The 18,436-nt window shown below is 35.8% G+C and overlaps 4 protein-coding genes across 4 annotated transcripts in view; 1 reads left to right on the top strand and 3 right to left on the bottom strand.

The window, feature by feature from the left end:
* The window catches only part of LOC125670996 (exosome RNA helicase MTR4-like), a 63,015-nt gene extending 62,280 nt beyond the window's left edge, over positions 1 to 735 (bottom strand). Inside the window, exon 1 of the mRNA XM_048906472.2 lies at positions 520 to 735. Within this exon, the coding sequence (XP_048762429.2) occupies positions 520 to 623 (104 nt within the window). The 5' untranslated portion in view covers positions 624 to 735. The remainder of the gene's footprint in view (positions 1 to 519) is intronic.
* A 174-nt stretch (positions 736 to 909) lies between these two features.
* LOC125671040 (thioredoxin domain-containing protein 12-like) lies at positions 910 to 12,355 on the top strand. Its single transcript, XM_048906534.2, has 7 exons — positions 910 to 1,038; positions 4,329 to 4,389; positions 4,507 to 4,559; positions 4,689 to 4,762; positions 5,265 to 5,334; positions 5,657 to 5,740; positions 11,791 to 12,355. The coding sequence occupies exons 1-7, from the start codon at positions 960 to 962 to the stop codon at positions 11,874 to 11,876; spliced, it is 507 nt and encodes a 168-aa protein (XP_048762491.1). The 5' UTR covers positions 910 to 959; the 3' UTR covers positions 11,877 to 12,355.
* Positions 12,353 to 18,436, bottom strand: part of LOC125671019 (uncharacterized) — a 37,441-nt gene continuing 31,357 nt past the window's right edge. The window contains exon 8 of the mRNA XM_056162752.1: positions 12,353 to 13,130. Coding sequence (XP_056018727.1) covers position 13,130 — 1 coding nt within the window. The 3' untranslated portion in view covers positions 12,353 to 13,129. The remainder of the gene's footprint in view (positions 13,131 to 18,436) is intronic.
* On the bottom strand, positions 12,495 to 13,115 carry LOC125671036 (dynein light chain Tctex-type 5-like). The gene has a single exon (XM_048906531.2). The coding sequence runs from the start codon at positions 13,113 to 13,115 to the stop codon at positions 12,495 to 12,497; it is 621 nt and encodes a 206-aa protein (XP_048762488.2).

Below are 18,436 nucleotides of genomic sequence, written 5' to 3' on the forward strand. Positions count from 1 at the left end.
TACCTATAATTTAACCGACCTATCAAAAGCGCTCTTTAAAATCACTCGGGGACTTTCCAAATGAACTATCTGAAGTACGTCATGTACTTGCCGATATGTCTCGTTCACACTTACTGTAAATCCACAGTAAAAAAAATTGTGTAATTAGCATGACTGGCGTGTGAATAGTGAAAATTATCAGCCCAACCTTTACACCATTAGACACCTCCGCCAAAATGTTGTATTATATAGTCAATTTTCACCATATGTCCAATAATGTCACATCTGTATTTCATATTAGAATGCAGAGAATGGTTCCACAGGATGTCAGTCAGTCAGTGGAAAATGACACAATACAGCGACATGCTAAAAATTGCCTCCTCGTTATGATAGTGCCAACACCTAACTTGGATTCAACAGTATTTTCTCAGTATGTAAGAATAAAAACTTTAGCAAATTTATGAAATAGTGAAAACTGAGGGGAAAGTTGGGAAACAGACGATATTGATCACTAACTCTTGTGTACTTAATATAACGTACCTTGTGATGTCCGACTTTCCGCTCCCTTTTGATGTAGTTTGTTGTTGTTTGACTTCCGCATCATCAAACACATTAAACAAGTCGTCGTCAAAACCATCTGCCATCTTTAGCTCCTTGTAAGTGTATGGTTAATTGATCTGCTCTGCTGAATCACGTAAAAGTCTACTTGCGTTTAAAACAGCGCATGTGTTTTCTTTTCTCCAAGTTTTTATTTTCGCGACTTTCGATCCCGATTCAAATAGTTAGATCTGGCTACTAAAATCATCCAGTCATCTGCATATATTTATTTGCTTTAATGGAAAGATAATATTTTTAAGACTGTATAGCTGTTGTATATTAAACAAGGGACGTGATCTTTCATAACACTGATAGGATTGATAAATTAGATCGGGATCGATATACATCGGCTATTTTCATTTTCACCCCGACACGCGAGAAGAATGACACCGCAGCTTGTGTTTACGTGTACATTTGTGCCATTGTTGTTTCTGTGTGTTCTAGGAAATGATTTAGCGAGAGGTAAGTGCATTTATTGGTGTATATTTATACTTATTAGTGTATATTTACGGGTAGATAGCGGGATGATATGTCCATCTTGTGTGGATTGTCCTAGTCCCCAGTGCCAACTCGCCCTAACTCTTTGTCAACTCGCCCTAAATTTTTGTCAACTTGCCCTAAGTCTTTGTCAACTCGCCCTAAGTCTTTGTCAACTCGCCCTAAATTTTTGTCAACTCGCCCTAAGTCTATTTCAACTCACCCTAATTTTTTGTCAACTCGCTCCAATGCGCTAGTGCTGTTACCAAGATAACATCTCTTCTCTGATGGGGGGGGGGGGGGGGGGGGGGGTTGGGGGGTTGGGGGGGGGTTAATATTTCTGTGAGAGCTACTCTGGACAACTGGTGGACACAGGATGTATTCTTCATGTATGATTGTTTGGTGAACAATAAAAGTTGTGAAAAAGTCATTTATGTAAAGTTATATCGGCTGGTGGTATGTTAAATAAGATGAGAGAGCGGAAATTAATTGAATAAGACTATTAACTCTGTCGGCATCTGTTATTTCCAATGTTACATGATCAATACTTTTTAACAAAGAAATGTAGTAAACTTTAACATTTGTGCAAGATGTTTTATCTTCATGGACTCATAAAGTTAAACTTACTACGTAATATTTTTGTTCCAGGCTGTTTAACTTCTGCTAATCTTCCTCAAGTTAATATAGGAATACAGCGATCAATATCAGTTTACACTGTAGCTAATATAACTAAATATTAAAGGGACTGGTTCACATTTTTCATTTTTGATGTTAAAAATTAAAAATATAAAATGTTTAATGTTAACAACCAAAATTTGGACCATCTGAATGCAAGGATAAGAGCAATATTTAGCTTTGATTCTGTATTATGTAACCAGAGACTCGAGTCTTTTGATGTCAACAAACAAACCAGTGAAACGTTAATTTTGTAATTTAAAGCATCTCCAATTTGTACAATCACAAATTTTAACTTTTAAATGAAACATTTTACCTAAAGTATACTTGAGATGTGATTTATATAATAAACTTGTATCAATATCGATTTATTTTGAAAACTTTGTACACCTCAATCTTTGTTTTCAAAACAAATAATAAACTCTCTATAACGAGCTTCTGTCATGATGAATGACCTCAATTTTTGTGTGAAACCTTCTAAACATATTAGACTGTAGATTTTAATCATTTTAAGTGAAAAACAAAATTTGGAGGGAAATCGTGAATCAGTCCTTTTAAAAACAAAACCATGTTTGCAAATTTGCATTTCTATAGGATTGGAGCAACATTGCTAATGTCATATAAAGATTCATGTAATTGTAATTTTATAGGGAAACATCACTAATGTAATATAGATTTTTTTAAGGTCTTGATTTCAAGGGCCTGGGCCTTTCCAATTAGGAGAAATAGTGACATTCGCATGAAATTGAGAAAAATGTTCCATGGATAAACGAAGTAGGGAGAAATTTAAACCATTGCATTAAGAAGACAATGGGAATAGGGCCTTATTTCAGCCCCCTACAGATAATTTAAAAAACCCTGTTAATTGTTTGTGACATTGCAACTATATTATTATGTGGTTTTTAACAGTCTTTTTTCCCCACTAATTTAAAGGTGTAATCGATGTCGGATGACAGAAAGATACGAGATCTCCCTAACTATTTTAATTTTGATTTTTATCTGACATTGATCTTTTGATCTTGCCTATATTGTGAGTTGTGAAATTGACCTTTAAAAATCATGAACCAATCATCTCAATGCTGCTTGTAAATTGATAATGAAGTCATTTGATTGAAATATCAAATTTTGAACATAGGCTAGCTTAATTGATATAGGCATATAACCTCTTGGTTTTAGATTACTGTAACAGTATCATGTAGAAAAACTGTATGACCTGTATTACTTAAAAAATAACAGTAAAGCATTGTAGCGTTTTGTCCTGAACAGTATTGAACCCGCTTTATGAATATTAAATAAAACAAATTTAGGGAATTGCAGATTACGTTCACTGAGGAACACCTGCTGTAAATGCAGAAATACTGTGTACAATACAAGCAAATGTGTGTTTATACAGTAAAAGGGTAAAGACTCATGTTCTGTCACGAATTATTGTACACCCTGGGCTTGTAATAAACTGACAGAAAGTTAACCAAAACAAGGTCCAGATTTATTCCGTGCCAATATATGGTAAAAGACTGAAATACAAATTGTAACAATCATAAGTACAGCATTTGAATACAGAAATCATTTTGATGTCACGAATTGCGTTCCGTAGTTTTGAAATTTGAACAGCATCTTAGAGTAAGAAAATTATGCAATAAAATATCTGATTCCTATCAAATGTCTATAGTTATTTCGCTTAAACAATTATCAAGTATAATGATATTCAATAATATTAACTATTCACTAAATATACATTCATGAAACACAGACGCTTAGAGAAGACAACGAACGATGCACCATACATCTACATGTGGCTTACTGATTGTGCAGTTAACAAAACAACAAAGCATTTATCTCCTAACTTATGCATTGAACAGAATATTCTACATATTCATTAGAAAGTTTCTGCATACATACAAAATTACTTGCACTGTAATTACCTGAGATTTAGATAAAAAAATCAGACGGAGACTGTCGACGCGTCTGCATCATGACGTAACATAAAGGTAACAAAAATAGCAAGTCATTCGATTCGCTTATCGCGACAGCACAATGCAAATCTACTGTTTATTAAAGTCCATCAGATGGTCATCTCTGAATTGATGATTATAATTTCTTTGAATTGACCATCCTATTTTGGACTGATTTGTAGGATGAAATTGTTGACTATAATCCTATAGTTAACTGATTTGTAGGATGAAATAAGTGACTGTAATCCTATAGTTGACTGATTTGTAGGATGAGATAAGTGACTGTAACCCTATAGTTGACTGATTTGTAGGATGAGATAGTGACTGTAATTCTATATTTCACTGATTTGTAGGATGAGATAGTGACTGTAATCCTATATTTCACTGATTTGTAGGATGAGATAAGTGACTGTAACCCTATAGTTCACTGATTTGTAGGATGAGATAGTGACTGTAATTCTATATTTCACTGATTTGTAGGATGAGATAGTGACTGTAATTCTATATTTCACTGATTTGTAGGATGAGATAGTGACTGTAATTCTATATTTGTCTGATTTGTAGGATGAGATAGTGACTGTAATCCTATATTTCACTGATTTGTAGGATGAGATCATGATTATAATCCTATATTTGTCTGATTTGTAGGATGGGGAGACGGTGTTGCCTGGATGACCTTTGACGATGGACTAAAAGCCGCTAAAGACCAGTAAGTATTTTTAGATTTTAATAAAACAAAGTGGATTTTTTTAATAGATATATATTTTAGTGTTACAAGTGCAATGTAAATTTTTGGCAATTCATATCAGTGTTATGGAATTTTTAGGAACAAACCCCTCATGTTGGTCATTCACAAAACCTGGTGTGGGGCGTGTAAAGGTAACTCAATATTGTTATACCATCTTTTATGTTAAAATTTTGCTCATGTTATAGAATATAAAATTTCTGAGTTTCTGAAATGACACATATGATATTTGGTCACATATGTATGTCATGTGATTTTATCAGCCCTGAAGCCACAGTTTGCAGATTCTAAAGAGATTGAGGAGCTGAGTAAAAACTTCATTATGGTTCATACAGAGGTCAGTACCTAAGTTGCCTCCCTTAACACACTTTTAAATTCTGTTCTTTGTTTCTAACATTGTCTCTGAGGGAAATTTTTGCGTATTAAGTTTATATTCAATGTATATTGCTAGAGAGAATATTTCAAATCTCGCTTGCTAACTAAAATTTTTAATGATGTGAGTTTTGGAGGTTTTTTTAAAGAAATTTGGAATTCTGGTTATTTTCTTCGTAGTTTTTTGTGTGTTTTTTTTTTATAATTATCATTATTGTTTTTTGGTGTGTTTTTTTTTTTTTTTTTTTTTTTTTAGATATTTTGAATTCTGAGAATTTTGTTTGTATGCTAGTATTTTTTATATATTTTGAATTCTGAGTAATATTTTTTTTTTTATATTTTGAATTCTGGGTATTTTGTTTGTATGCTAGTTTTTTTTTTTTAAATATTTTGAATTCTGGGTATTTTATTTGTGTGCTAGTATGTTTTAGATATTTTGAATTCTGAGTATTTTGTTTGTACGCTAGGATGATGAGGAACCAAAGGGAGAGCAATACTTACCAGATGGGGGCTATATACCGAGGATATTGTTCTTAGGTAACACTCTATATATATACTTACCAGACAGGGGCTATATACCGAGGATATTGTTCTTAGCTAACACTACTGTAACAATCTCCAGTAATATATAAACAATATAATGTGAATTTAAAAAATCAAACTTTCCACTAATTGTTCTAGAGAACGATAATTGTTGTGTTGCTGTAGAACAGTAAATGACACTGACTTCTAGGTGGAGCTACCCTTGAGTTATAACGAGGCTTCTGGTTGGAAGCTATACTCCAGTTATAACGAGGCATTCGAGTTATAACGAGGCATTCGCAGCAACTTGTTATTGTTTTACAATTGATGATTTCAGATCCAGAGGGAAATGTAAGGAAAGATTTTTACAATGTTGGAGGCCATGATGAATATAAATATTACTACTTTTCACCAGATCTCAGTAAGTATCTCACTATATCTCAAGTAAATATCTCGCTATATCTCAAGTAAATATCTTGCTATATCTCAAGTATGTTATTAGATATCAGTAATTATCTCACTATATATCGGTATATATCTCACCATATCTCAAAGTTTCTAACCATATCTCACTATATCTTAAGGTTTCTCACCATATCTCAGAAAGTATCTCACTATATCTCAGTATTTATCTCAGCATATCTCACTATATCTCAAAGTATTGCACTATATCTCAAAGTATTTCACTGTATCTCAAAGTATTTCACTGTATCTCAAGTAAGTATCTCTTCACATTTCAGTAAGTATCATATTAGATCTCAGTAGATATCTTTCTGAAACTGAAGATGTAGCAAAATTTACATCTACACGCTGGCATTTAGATGGAAGTGAAACATTGCTAGTCTTTGTCATTTGATACTTGCTGTTGCACATGTAACTGCATTCTAAATTATTGTCTGATCCCCAACAGCTGCTAAGTTTGTCTTTGTTTTAATCGTCTCTTTGCAAAATCAAAATTCCTGAAACAAGCTCATTATAACATTTGTAGCAAAAACATTAAAACAATAACTAGATCTCATTCTTCAGTATTTGTTTCTTCATCGATTGATGGCAAATGATTACACTTGAGGCAAGATTGGGGAAGGGGGGGGTTGAAAAAAATTCTCCCTTGCCAACTGTTGCAGAGCTACGATTATGAATGAAGAAACCTAGTACTGTGAACCGATTTATTGGTGCATTGAATTCACAAGTCCACATTAAGCTGTGACACTGTTAATTTATGGATATTTATGCAATGAAATGGCAGCTTAAAATTTTCTGTGCGACTAGGCACGCTCCCAGGGTGTCGTAAGGTGTGTGAATATTTACAATATCTTATTTTTTCTGTTGGAGAGTAGTTTTTATAGTACAGGGGACAGGTCTGTAGATCTGGTAACCTTTCTGATTCTTTATAAGTTTTACTCATACTGTGTCATTCCACCATTATGTATCCTCTACCTGCCAAGCAATGAATACTTCTTTAGTAACCCTCAAGTAGATCGTTTGTGAATAAAAGTTATACAGCATTATTGACTTAAGACGATTTCCTATGGTTATTTTCAGCATTGATTTTTTCGTAATGTATTCCACATTCCTTTGACAGAGATATATACAGCTCTCTTGAGTTCTGGCTTTGTTTGACAAACTTACGGGCCATGTTTATATACCTGAACACAAAACCATCTTTACTACCACTACATTATGAATTCAGTTATGTCGCCAGATTAAAGCCAGGTCACTCTCAGATTCAGTTTTCTTTGTTGCCATGGCTGTCATTTCCTCTCTCCAGGTTTTCTAAAGAAAACAAGTCAATTAATTTTCCTGCAGATATTGCTTTATGGTCCCCATAAATTTTCCCCCTTGAAGTGCTCAGCTTCTGAATATGATTTTTATTGGTATTTTAATGATAGGATAAATATTAAACATAAATAATTTTTAGCACCATTGTTTATCAATCAGTAATTTTGTTTTTATGCTCTTCTTTGAAAAATTGGGTGCCTATTATTTTGCACCTGTAGATTTGTAGACCCAAGTCTTGTCCATTTAATATCTTAAAGGGACCGATTCATTTTCACTTTTAATGATCAAAATCTACTGTCTAATGAGTTTACAAAGTAAAAGGTTTTACAAGAAAAATTGAAGTTATATACCATATAATGGGGTTTTTGTTCGCGATAATCCCATTTTTCGCTTTTTTTGCGAGTATTTTTGAATTGCAAACAATGAAATTTGCATGATATTTACACCGATTGTGTACCTAATCTTACAAGACAAGAATAAGTCAGAGAGTAGAAACTCACCACCTCCGGTGTAGTACTAATTATCTTAAACGGTGGTCAGGCGTTATCACTCTGTACACTCACCTGTTTAGTAATGTTGAGCGACAACACACATAACAGTAATGTCTGTTCTGTACAAAATTGAAACCTGTCAGTTAATTTGACTTGGAGAATCGCAAACAGTGATTTGGGGTAGTTTCGCAAAATTTGTGATATGCCAAAATTACCCCATCGTTAAGGCAAAAGCTCATTATAGAGAGTTTATTATTTGTTTTGTAAACAAAGATTAAGGTGTGTTATTGTTTACGAAGTTTTCAAAAGAAATAGATATCATTCAATGTTTATTATATAAATCACATTTCCAGTATTTCTGTAGATAAAATGTGTCATTTAAAGTCAAATTTATGACTATGCAAAATAAGATGATTTAAATTACAAAATTAACATTTAACTGGTTTGTTCGTAATCATAAAAACTCAAGTCTTTGTTTACATAACACAAGAGTTAATACTAAAATATTTCCCTTATTTTTGCATTCAGAAGGTCCAAATGTTGGTTGTCAACATTAAATGAGTTATATTTTTAATGTTTAACATCATTTTAGAGTAAAAAATCTGTTCTTTACAATCACCAGAACACAGGGGCTTATAGAATGCTTTGCCGTTGTGTCAATTTTGAGTTTTAGTCCCATAAGGCTGCTTTTGATTGTTTCCCCATGACTTTATAATAAACCTTCATTTTTTAAAACCAAATAAGGCCATATTAAAGTATTCAATTTCAAAATAGTATTTTGCAAATTTTAGAATTTCCATTTGAACACACAATCTGTAAGTATCCTTGCAGTGTAATTTACACTTCGAGACGCAATGAGTTGTATTAAGCAGACTCCAAGTTTAAAAATTTCAGGGTACATTTTTAGGTCACCTGAATTATTATCTGTTTTTGTTCGTCGTGCGTTAACATTTGAACATTTTCAGCTTCTTCTCTGAAACCCCTGAACCAATTTCAACCAATTTTGGCATATATCATCTGTGGGTGGAGGGGAACAAAAATTGTGAAATTCGTGGTCCCTGCCCCCCTGGGGCCTGAGGGGTGGGGCAAAAACCATCAAAATGAGTGTAATTTTAAAAAATCTTCTTCTTTACTCCTGGACATCAAGAAGCCAAACTGTGGGCATACTTATAATGAGCGTTGAGCCCTCTACCAAAATTGTGAAATTCATGGCCCTTGGGGCAGGGGTTCTTGTATTAGGGTGGGGCTCTATTGGTCATATAGTGAAAATGTAGAAATTCTTTGAAAATCTTCTTCTCTGTCTCTGGGTATTAAGTAGACAAACTAATAGCATGGTAATGATGAGCAAGGATGCCTCTTTATACCCCCCGCAACAAGTTGTGGGGGGGTATACTGGAATCGGGTTGTCTGTCCGTCCGTCCGTCTGTAGACGCAATGGTTTCCGGGCTCTAAAGCATTATACTTTGCACCTACCGTCACCATATCATATATATGGACTACCCATGGGATAAAGATGTTCCCTATTGATTTTGGGGTCAAAAGGTCAAAGGTCAAGCACACTGGACATCGAAGTAGCAATATGGTTTCCGGGCTCTAAAGTGTTATCCTTTCCACCTACAGTCACCATATCATACATATGGACTACCCATAGGATGAAGATGTTCCCTATCGATTTTGGGGTCAAAAGGTCAAAGGTCAAGCGCACTGGACATTGAAGTAGCAATATGGTTTCCGGGCTCTAGAGCGTTATCCTTTCCACCTACAGTCACCATATCAAACATATGGACTACCCATGGGATGAAGATGTTCCCTATCGATTTTGGGGTCAAAAGGTCAAAGGTCAAGCGCACTGGACATTGAAGTAGCAATATGGTTTCCGGGCTCTAAAGCGTTATCCTTTCCACCTACAGTCACCATATCATACATATGGACTACCCATAGGATGAAGATGTTCCCTATCGATTTTGGGGTCAAAAGGTCAAAGGTCATGCACACTGGACATCGAAGTAGCAACACTCAGAAAAGAGGTAGTTTATACCCATTACCAACACCCTTTGGGAGATTGGGGTAAGCTGGAGGTATTCTTAGTAAGCATTGCTCACAGTACCTCTTGTTAAAAATTGTGAAATTCATGGCCCCTAGATCAGGGGTTCTGGTGCTAGGGTGGGACTCTATAAGTCATATAATGAAAATGCATTATTTCTTTGAAAATCTTCTTCTCTGTCCTTGGGTATTAAGTAGACAAACCAATAGCATGGTTATGATAAGCAAGGATGCCTCTTTCAAAATTGTGAAATTCATGGCCCCTGGGTCAGGGGTTCTGGTATTAGGGTGGGGCCCTATTGATCATATAGTGAAAATACATTTTATTTCTTTGAAAATCTTCTCCTCTGCTGCTGGGTATTAAGTAGACAAACTAATAGTATGATAATGATGATCAAGGATGCTTCTTTCAAAACTGAAATTTATGGCCCCTGGGTCAGGGGTTCTGGTGCAAAGGAGGGGCTGACCACATAGCTATTCAATGTTTCTTCCATCCAAAAGTAAAATTCTTATATTTAAACACAAACCTAATTCAAACATTGGAAGGTTGTTACATGATACTCAGGTGACCTATAAGGCCCCTGGGCCTCTTGTTTAAACAAGAGGCCCATGGGTCACATCACTCACCTGAGTCACCTTGGCCCTTATCTGCAGACTTTCCATATATATATATTGCATGTAATACCTTAGTCCCTATTGTGGCCCCAACCTACCCCTGGATGCCATGATTTTTACAAACTTGAATTTGTACTATGTCAGAAAGCTTTCATTTAAGGAGGTACACTACATCAGAGAAATTTGATATGGATGAAAAGTGGATATGTACAACAATATTTTGAAATTGAAAACTTTCAAATTTACTTTATTTACTCAAAAAATACAGTTTTAGTAGATAGCAATGTGGAAAAAAAATTTAAACCCCTGTTGGACTAGACTCCACGATCTACATTTCGGCAGTTGACGAGCTAACCTACTGAGCTACTCAGTTAGGTGATGATACTTGAAATGAATAGACAAATATTGCTGATATTTATATTTTCATCCATGTTTCAAAAGGAAGTCAGCCATTATGACGATGTGGAGTACCCCCTTAAATGTCAACTTCTTTGGTCCAATGGTTCTTGAGAAGAAGGTTTTTAAAGATTTTCTCTATTTATTCCCATGTAAAACTTTGATCCCCTATTATGGCCCCAACCTACCACCGGGGGCCATGATTTGAACAAACCTGAATCTGCACTATGTCAGGAACCTTTCATGTAAATGTCAGCTCTTCTGGCTCATTGGTTGTGGAGAAGAAGATTTTTTAAAGATTTGCCCTATATATTTCTATGTAAAACTTTGATCCCCTATTGTGGCCCTATCCTACCCCCGGGGGCCATGATTTGAACAAATTTGAATCTGCACTTTGTCAGGAAGCTTTCATGTAACTGTGAGCTCCTATGGCTCATTGGTTCTTGAGAAGATTTTTAAATGACCCATCCTAATTTTGCATTTATGTGATTATCTCCCCTTTGAAAAGGGCATGGCCCTTCATTTGAACAAACTTAAAAGCCCTTCACCCAAGGATGCTTTTGGCCAAGTTTGGTTGAAATTGACCCAGTGGTTCTGGAGAAGAAGATGAAAATGTGAAAAGTTTACATTGACAACAACAAACATAGTGGGTTATTGTTAACTTGATCTTTAACTGGGTATTTACAGATGTAGTGGGTTATTGTCAACTTGATCTTTAACTGGGTATTTACAGATGTAGTGGGTTATTGTTAACTTGATCTTTAACTGGGTATTTACAGATGTAGTGGGTTATTGTTAACTTGATCTTTAACTGGGTATTTACAGATGTAGTGGGTTATCATCAACTTGATCTTTAACTGGGTATTTACAGATGTAGTGGGTTATTGTTAACTTGATCTTTAACTGGGTATTTACAGATGTAGTGGGTTATTGTTAACTTGATCTTTAACTGGGTATTTACAGATGTAGTGGGTTATTGTCAACTTGATCTTTAACTGGGTATTTACAGATGTAGTGGGTTATTGTTAACTCGATCTTTAACTGTGTATTTACAGATGTAGTGGGTTATTGTCAACTTGATCTTTAACTGGGTATTTACAGATGTAGTGTGTTATTGTTGACTGGATCTTTAACTGGGTATTTACAGTTGTGGCCACCATGAAACGAGTAATGGAGAAAATCAACAACCCGCCCGAGGAGGAGAAAGTGACCAGTATGTCCGACGAGCTGTGACGGATAGCCCTCAGCCTCTCAGCTTCTTTTTTCTTTTATATTTTCTATTCACACTACACAAAAAGTATATGCAATAGTACCCTTATATTTAACTTCATAAAGTGATCTCAGTGTACTTACTGGCTGGACTTGATGATGTGCCAAGGTGGATGTAGTGAGGGTGCGATTTGTAGAGCGGTTGTTTTGTTGTCATTGCGTGTCCGTCACGGAGAGAGGACCTTTAATTCGGCACTAGTCTTCTCCGATATTGTGATACTATTCACCATTAGCCTTAACAGGGATTTACATTTCATGAACAAGGTTTTTTTTATATTAGTATTTGGTGGGTGTTTATAATTGTATTTGTTATTTTTTCTCTGTATTTTGAATATCTGTGTTGAATGTCATGAAGATTCTGAGTGTTGGTGCATGTTTTTACACTTTCTGCTATAATTTAATTTCCTCTGATAGTTTTTCAATAAAACAAATGATAGATATTATATGAAACATTCATTTTATTATTGCGCTGTCACTCAGTATTGGAGAAGAAAACATCCTGATACATGAACCTAAACAATACATTAAATAATCTAATGTTAGCACACTTCATTGCACGGGAATCACGCCAGCAGATTGGGCTCACTCGAAGTATGTTGCAAACACGGTTGCTATGGCATACAATTTTCCTTTGCTAAATTGGGCCTGGGCAAAGTTGTCCGTCTCACTGTTCCACAAGCACCTGCTAGTCATCATGACGGCCTGGCGGACATTCTCACCAATCAAGACATTGCACACCAACTTGTATCTATGGAAACCCAAGTCTTTCACACGCGATTTAATGACGTCCGATAGATTTTGAGCTAAATTAGCACACATTTTGTGCTCGTACGTTTCCCCGTCCAGATAGGATTCAAGAACACCTTTCATCATTTTCTCTACAGAGCTGGCGTCGAATTTTTCCTTAGTTTTGGGGTGCATCCGGTATGTATTTTGGAGCTTGACAGGAATCGCGTGATGTTTGGTTCCTTGTGAGGTTCCGGATACGCTGGTCCGGCGCGAGGCTTGGGATGGTCGTCTGCCCGCCATGCCGTACTGAATACTAGGCCGCGGTTCTATCCGGGACATCCGCCGGAAGTTCGGTCCGGTCAGGCCGGGGGCCGTGCTGTCGGTGCCGTCCGGCTTGGTTGATGACTTCCGCTGCTGGCGGGGAATGTCATGTTGGTGTTGTTCTAGTACCTCCATTGTCAGGGGATTGCTCATGTTGTGCCGTGGGATCTGAAAGAGATGTAAAAATCGTATGAGTTCGGAGCCGGAAATAGGTCCCTTTAGGGATAGAAGGGTTGGGACGTTTTAAAAAGTCCATGGAGAACATCCAGGACCCTTTCCCCCTGTAAACTTGAAACGTGAAACAATCTGGCAATAAAGACCCTGGACCACTGTACTTGAAGCCTCCCAGCTCTTTCTGGATGGTACTGAAAGAACAAATTCCCTCCGTGATCTGACTCTTACTGTATTTGTACAGCCTTCTGGTATCTGTGAAGAGGTTGTGATACACAAAATTACACCATTTCATCACGAAATTTCACGCACTCCGAACCACATACCTCAACTACCAATGACGCAACAGACTGGTGAGGGGTTTACCAAATGATTGAAATATTCAGGAACAATAAAAGAAACCTGTCTATTCACGAGGGATGTGTCATTTCGTGTCGTTTCCATGATAAAAAGTGGTATGGACTATTGAGAGGGCACTTGCAGCTAGATTTTACCCCGTGAATTATGTAATGTAATATTGACCCTGTGTGTGTGTATTATCGAGTAATCTACAACACTTCACTTTATTTATTACTGCGCACATATCTCCCTGTAAAACTTTGAAGGAACATAATCTGTGTTAAGTAACGGTGTTTTCTCTGTATTATCATTTATTGTCTCTCTCAAATACCCCGAAGTGAGAGATCAGATAAAACGAATACCCTTAATAGTGGATGGGAAACTATCGTCCCCTTATTCATCTTTCAACACAATCATACAGTTAATTGAGGGCTTGAGATTAAAAGAAACCAATGATTTAGATCATAACATTTTAGTTTATCGTTATTCTTGCCATTTATTAATTTTACAAATTCCTACAGCACCAGAGAGGAGAGAAACTAACATGAAACAATTCCATAGAGCTCTTTTAATTTCTTATGCACGATTAAATCCCACAGCACAAAAAAATTGGGTTCAAATCACTTAACGTAAGATCTCCCAATCCGGGCTTCTTTCACGGACGGCTTAGTCGTACTCTCGGTTTCTGAGCCGCTTTTGGATCTCCTAATTTTGTCTTGATGTCTAATATCGATAGTAAGAGACGGGGCATAAACTGTTATCGCGATCTTTGACATGAAAAAAGACGGGAAAATCCATAAGTTGGTAGAAAGCCTGAAAGGTTAATATTCTTTTCAATGGACTGTTTCCTAAAGAACAAGTCGACTGGTATTGATCTCGACAGAACAGGAATTTCAATCACATTTTTCTATACATAGGTTCACATATAACAGTTTTAAATAAATTATAGTTCATATCGACTTATTAAATTAACGCGCACCTGACTGTCTGTGTTTTCAGACCTGTATACGGTGATTGACGGAGCTTGTGTATTTCTGGGATACAGACACTTATTAAACCTCCCGGATCGTAAACAAGACCCGACATTAAATTGATAGCTATCTATTATCTGACAAGGTGTCCTTTAAAAGAGGAAAATATGTTCACAAAGCTTGCTTCAATTAAAGTACTCGCCAGGATCAAAATAGTATCCAAAAATATTTCAAAAACAATCTGGCTGCTAAAAAAACAATACCAAAGATTTTTAGGGTAATGCTGTTTTTCAAGGACAAAGTTTTTTCGATTTCATTTGTGCTTTCCCAAACAGAGTATAACCAGTTTATAAGATAAGTAACACTTTTATAAAATGAATCTTAACAATGTTTAAAAACTTGATTAAACTCGTACATTGAAATTAAGTTGGGGGGGGGGGGGGGGGGGGGTCAGTTTCTCGATTCCCTGTACTGGTAAATGTAGACACGTTTGTTTTGTTCGTTATATTTTAATTAACTGTCCCCATAAGAAGGATTAAATATATTTCTTAATTAACAAACAGCGGTTAATAACGGGACATGCAATTTGAAATAAAAGTCTTCACCTACCGTGTGAGGATTACAGCATGTTGAATGTGTTGGCATCCAGCGATGAGTTGTATCATGGGCGGGGCGGCGGGAATCAATGAGAACTTTAAATAGGTTCTACAGGACACCAACAGCCCCATTCAACAAACGCAGACAAACTACGAAAGGTGCTTTAAATTGATATGTGTTTAGGAATGGGGAATTGTAGCTGGTTTCGCTGACCATTAAATGGAAGAATTTATTTTGATTAATTAAAAGTACATAACAAGGTCGTTAACCTTTAATAGAGATCACAAATGCAATGAGCACCAGTGAAATTGGAACTGACAGTAAATAGTAAAACAGCAACAAAAGTGAACACTGGGGCTGACCGTAAATAGTCGGCAACGAAATGTTCCGCTGTCTTAAAAAGTAAAGAATGAATATTTACGTTGGAGACGGGACTTCTTAACATGAAACTAACATGAAATCCAGAAACTGCACGTGTCTGATCGGCTTCACGTATGATCATTTACCTTTCTCAAACCCAAAGTAAACATTTAAATGAATTCAATATTAAAGATATTTTATTGCATTACGCGTTTGTTACTTGTATATGAGATAACTTTTATATTAAATTTTTTTTCCAACAGTATTTTGTGCTTGAATTACGGGTCGCGAAATAACTTGGTGAGTGGTGAATTGATGTCATTAAGGTTTGCCACCCTAGGTTCGGAAAATTGTAAATGATTTCGTCTCCTTTTTATAACATAGTACATTGAATTGTCGATGATTGACTTCTAGCATTATTATATTTGTTACATACGAAGAAAAAATGATACGAGTCCTCAGGTACCCGGTAAACCACACGAACAATTGGGACTTTCCATAATATTTTTTTCTAAACAAATCATAATTCAAAATGCAGTTACCTCTGAGCTTGGTGTGAATGATGTAAGTCGGCTATTTCCCGAACAAAAATAAGATTGGGGTTTTGTAGGGATGTTTTAAATATTTTTTAAAAGCTACTAAAAGATGTATTGTTTTGATTGAGATAATTAAATTAATTGTTCCATTGCTTAATTATGTCAGGGACAGAGGATTCTAATTCATGTCTATAGAAATTCTCTGTCGTCCCGAAAATGTGATCATTTCAATTTGTTGGTGTTGTCGGTCATTTTAGTTTTTCTCTCTCTCTCTCTCTCTCTCTCTCTCTCTCTCTCTCTCTCTCTCTCAGCCTACATAAATTATGAAAATTAATTTTTTTTTTCCTTCAGAAATCGGTGTTTGTTTTGTGGAGTACAGTGTGAACTTAAAAAGTTGACCCGAACTGTCGATTATAGAGACTTAATTATTGCATGATAGGAGGGCAGTATGAAGCTTTATTCACCCACGAAAAATATTTCCCGAAGACGAGGTCCAAGGTGCATATAGTCTTTCAATGCTGGTTTTTATGAATATTTACATACTGAGTCCCCCCCCCCCTTGTCACGTGACCGTCAACACAACAGTAACTGTAGTTAAAATAAATGTGTTTTAAAGTTGAATTTGAGATGTTTTAGCTGAAATTAAAATATTCGTAATGAACAGCACTTCAAAAATAGAACAATTAATTCCCTATTTGAAATTGATACGAAAATGTACAATTATAACACAAAGATGCGTAGAAACAGATCGTATTTCTAGGTCAAAATTTTAAATTAAAATGAAGATCTTATTGACATTTTTTCCCAAACTCTAATTTGCAAATTGTAAGCTTTTGAACAAGTACCTGACATCATAAATTGGGAATGTCAGCGCGTTGTTTCATTGTCTGTTTAATATCCTGCATGCATTTTTGATGAGATACCCGGGCCGCTCAAAGTCTCGTGTTGACATAGGTCTGTCGGGGGATCAGTTTGTGAATCTACACACACTTCATAAGCGAGCTTAAATTGGATTGTCACTGAATTGACAGAGCAAACAGACCCATTGGCAGGCTATGTACATATTTTTCACTTATATTTATCAGTGTTCAAAAGACATAAAGATTTATTCCCGTATACACGTCGTGGACTCGACACTAACGTCATTTATCAAACATAACCATTGAAAACAATTTCAAACCATGAATACTGATGAAGAAAAAAAAGAAAAAAGACTTGGCAAACGACTCTTGATCGAAGTGGGGGAAAAGGGGTGGAGGGTCAGAACTGTGGATATCTGGTTTTTTATGTAGGGGAATTGGTTGGTTTAAAAAAAATTATTTTATTTTTTTATTTATTTATTTTTTATTTTATTTGGTTGAGAAGCTGACAATCAGTGTGTCTGTGAATGTGTTTAGAATTATTGTGTAAAGAGAAATAATTATGGAAATTGTTCATGAAAACGGATATATTTTATACCGCCAGTTATTCATCCTTGTCAATTTCGAGACATAAATGATAAAATTTGCTGGACACGTGCAAACCCCGCCACCGTTAGATGTATTTCAAAATTCATGTACAAACAACGACGATCTGAACAGAGCGCGTCTCCCATAGAGACTCAAATATATACAAGCATGTATAAAAATCGACATGATTTGATTTAAAATTTGTACAATAATCATCTTAACTTTTAACGTCTTTTACCATTGTTGTCACTGAAATGGAACACGTGTATATTTCATGAGAGAAGAGGGCGTGTCAGTTGTGCATTGCCTGTGAAAAGAAACTCACGAGAATGGAGACAGTTGGTATATATTGCTGAACTATCCCGTGTTGCATTATACTGATCAGTATGTTGTCAAGATTTACGGCATCACACACTGGGAATTATTGTCACCATACAGCCTAGTACTCCGGAGGGGAAGAAATCATTAAAAATCATCTTGCCAAATAACGCATTGATAAATGCTCTATTTTCTGAAGATGTTTCGTCTACCGACACCGGAGAAACAAAACTCTGAGCCTGTATGCGGCATTTTCGAAAGAAAGGAAAAACCAACACAATACTACCCTCAAACCCATGTGCATTTTCACTTGTGTGTAAACAGCTGGAGTGCACCTCAAGAATTACTGTCAGCCACCCACATCAAATAGTTCATTTGTATACCGGTACTGGAGTATTGTTATGTATTTCACAAAATTTCCTAATGAGGACTACAAAAATTAATGTAAGAAGAAGAGTAAATGAGAAAATCGGGCATACAAGAAATGGAACAACAATTGTCAAAGTTCATTAAGATTGGAAAATTACTGGTTTGATAAATCAGCAAGGTCATTTAGTTTCCTATCGAATGCATCGTGCAGCTCATGCAGAAAGTACCCTGACAAAGCTCGTGTATACTAATAAATACTTAGAAAAGCATGTGCTGGGCACGGTCTTATTTGCACGACGATGATTATTTACTAATATAAAATTTATATAAGAACCAATGAATTTTAATTGGATGTATCATAAAAA

The sequence above is a fragment of the Ostrea edulis genome, chromosome 4 (assembly GCF_947568905.1).
Source record: "Ostrea edulis chromosome 4, xbOstEdul1.1, whole genome shotgun sequence".
Taxonomy (NCBI): domain Eukaryota; kingdom Metazoa; phylum Mollusca; class Bivalvia; order Ostreida; family Ostreidae; genus Ostrea; species Ostrea edulis.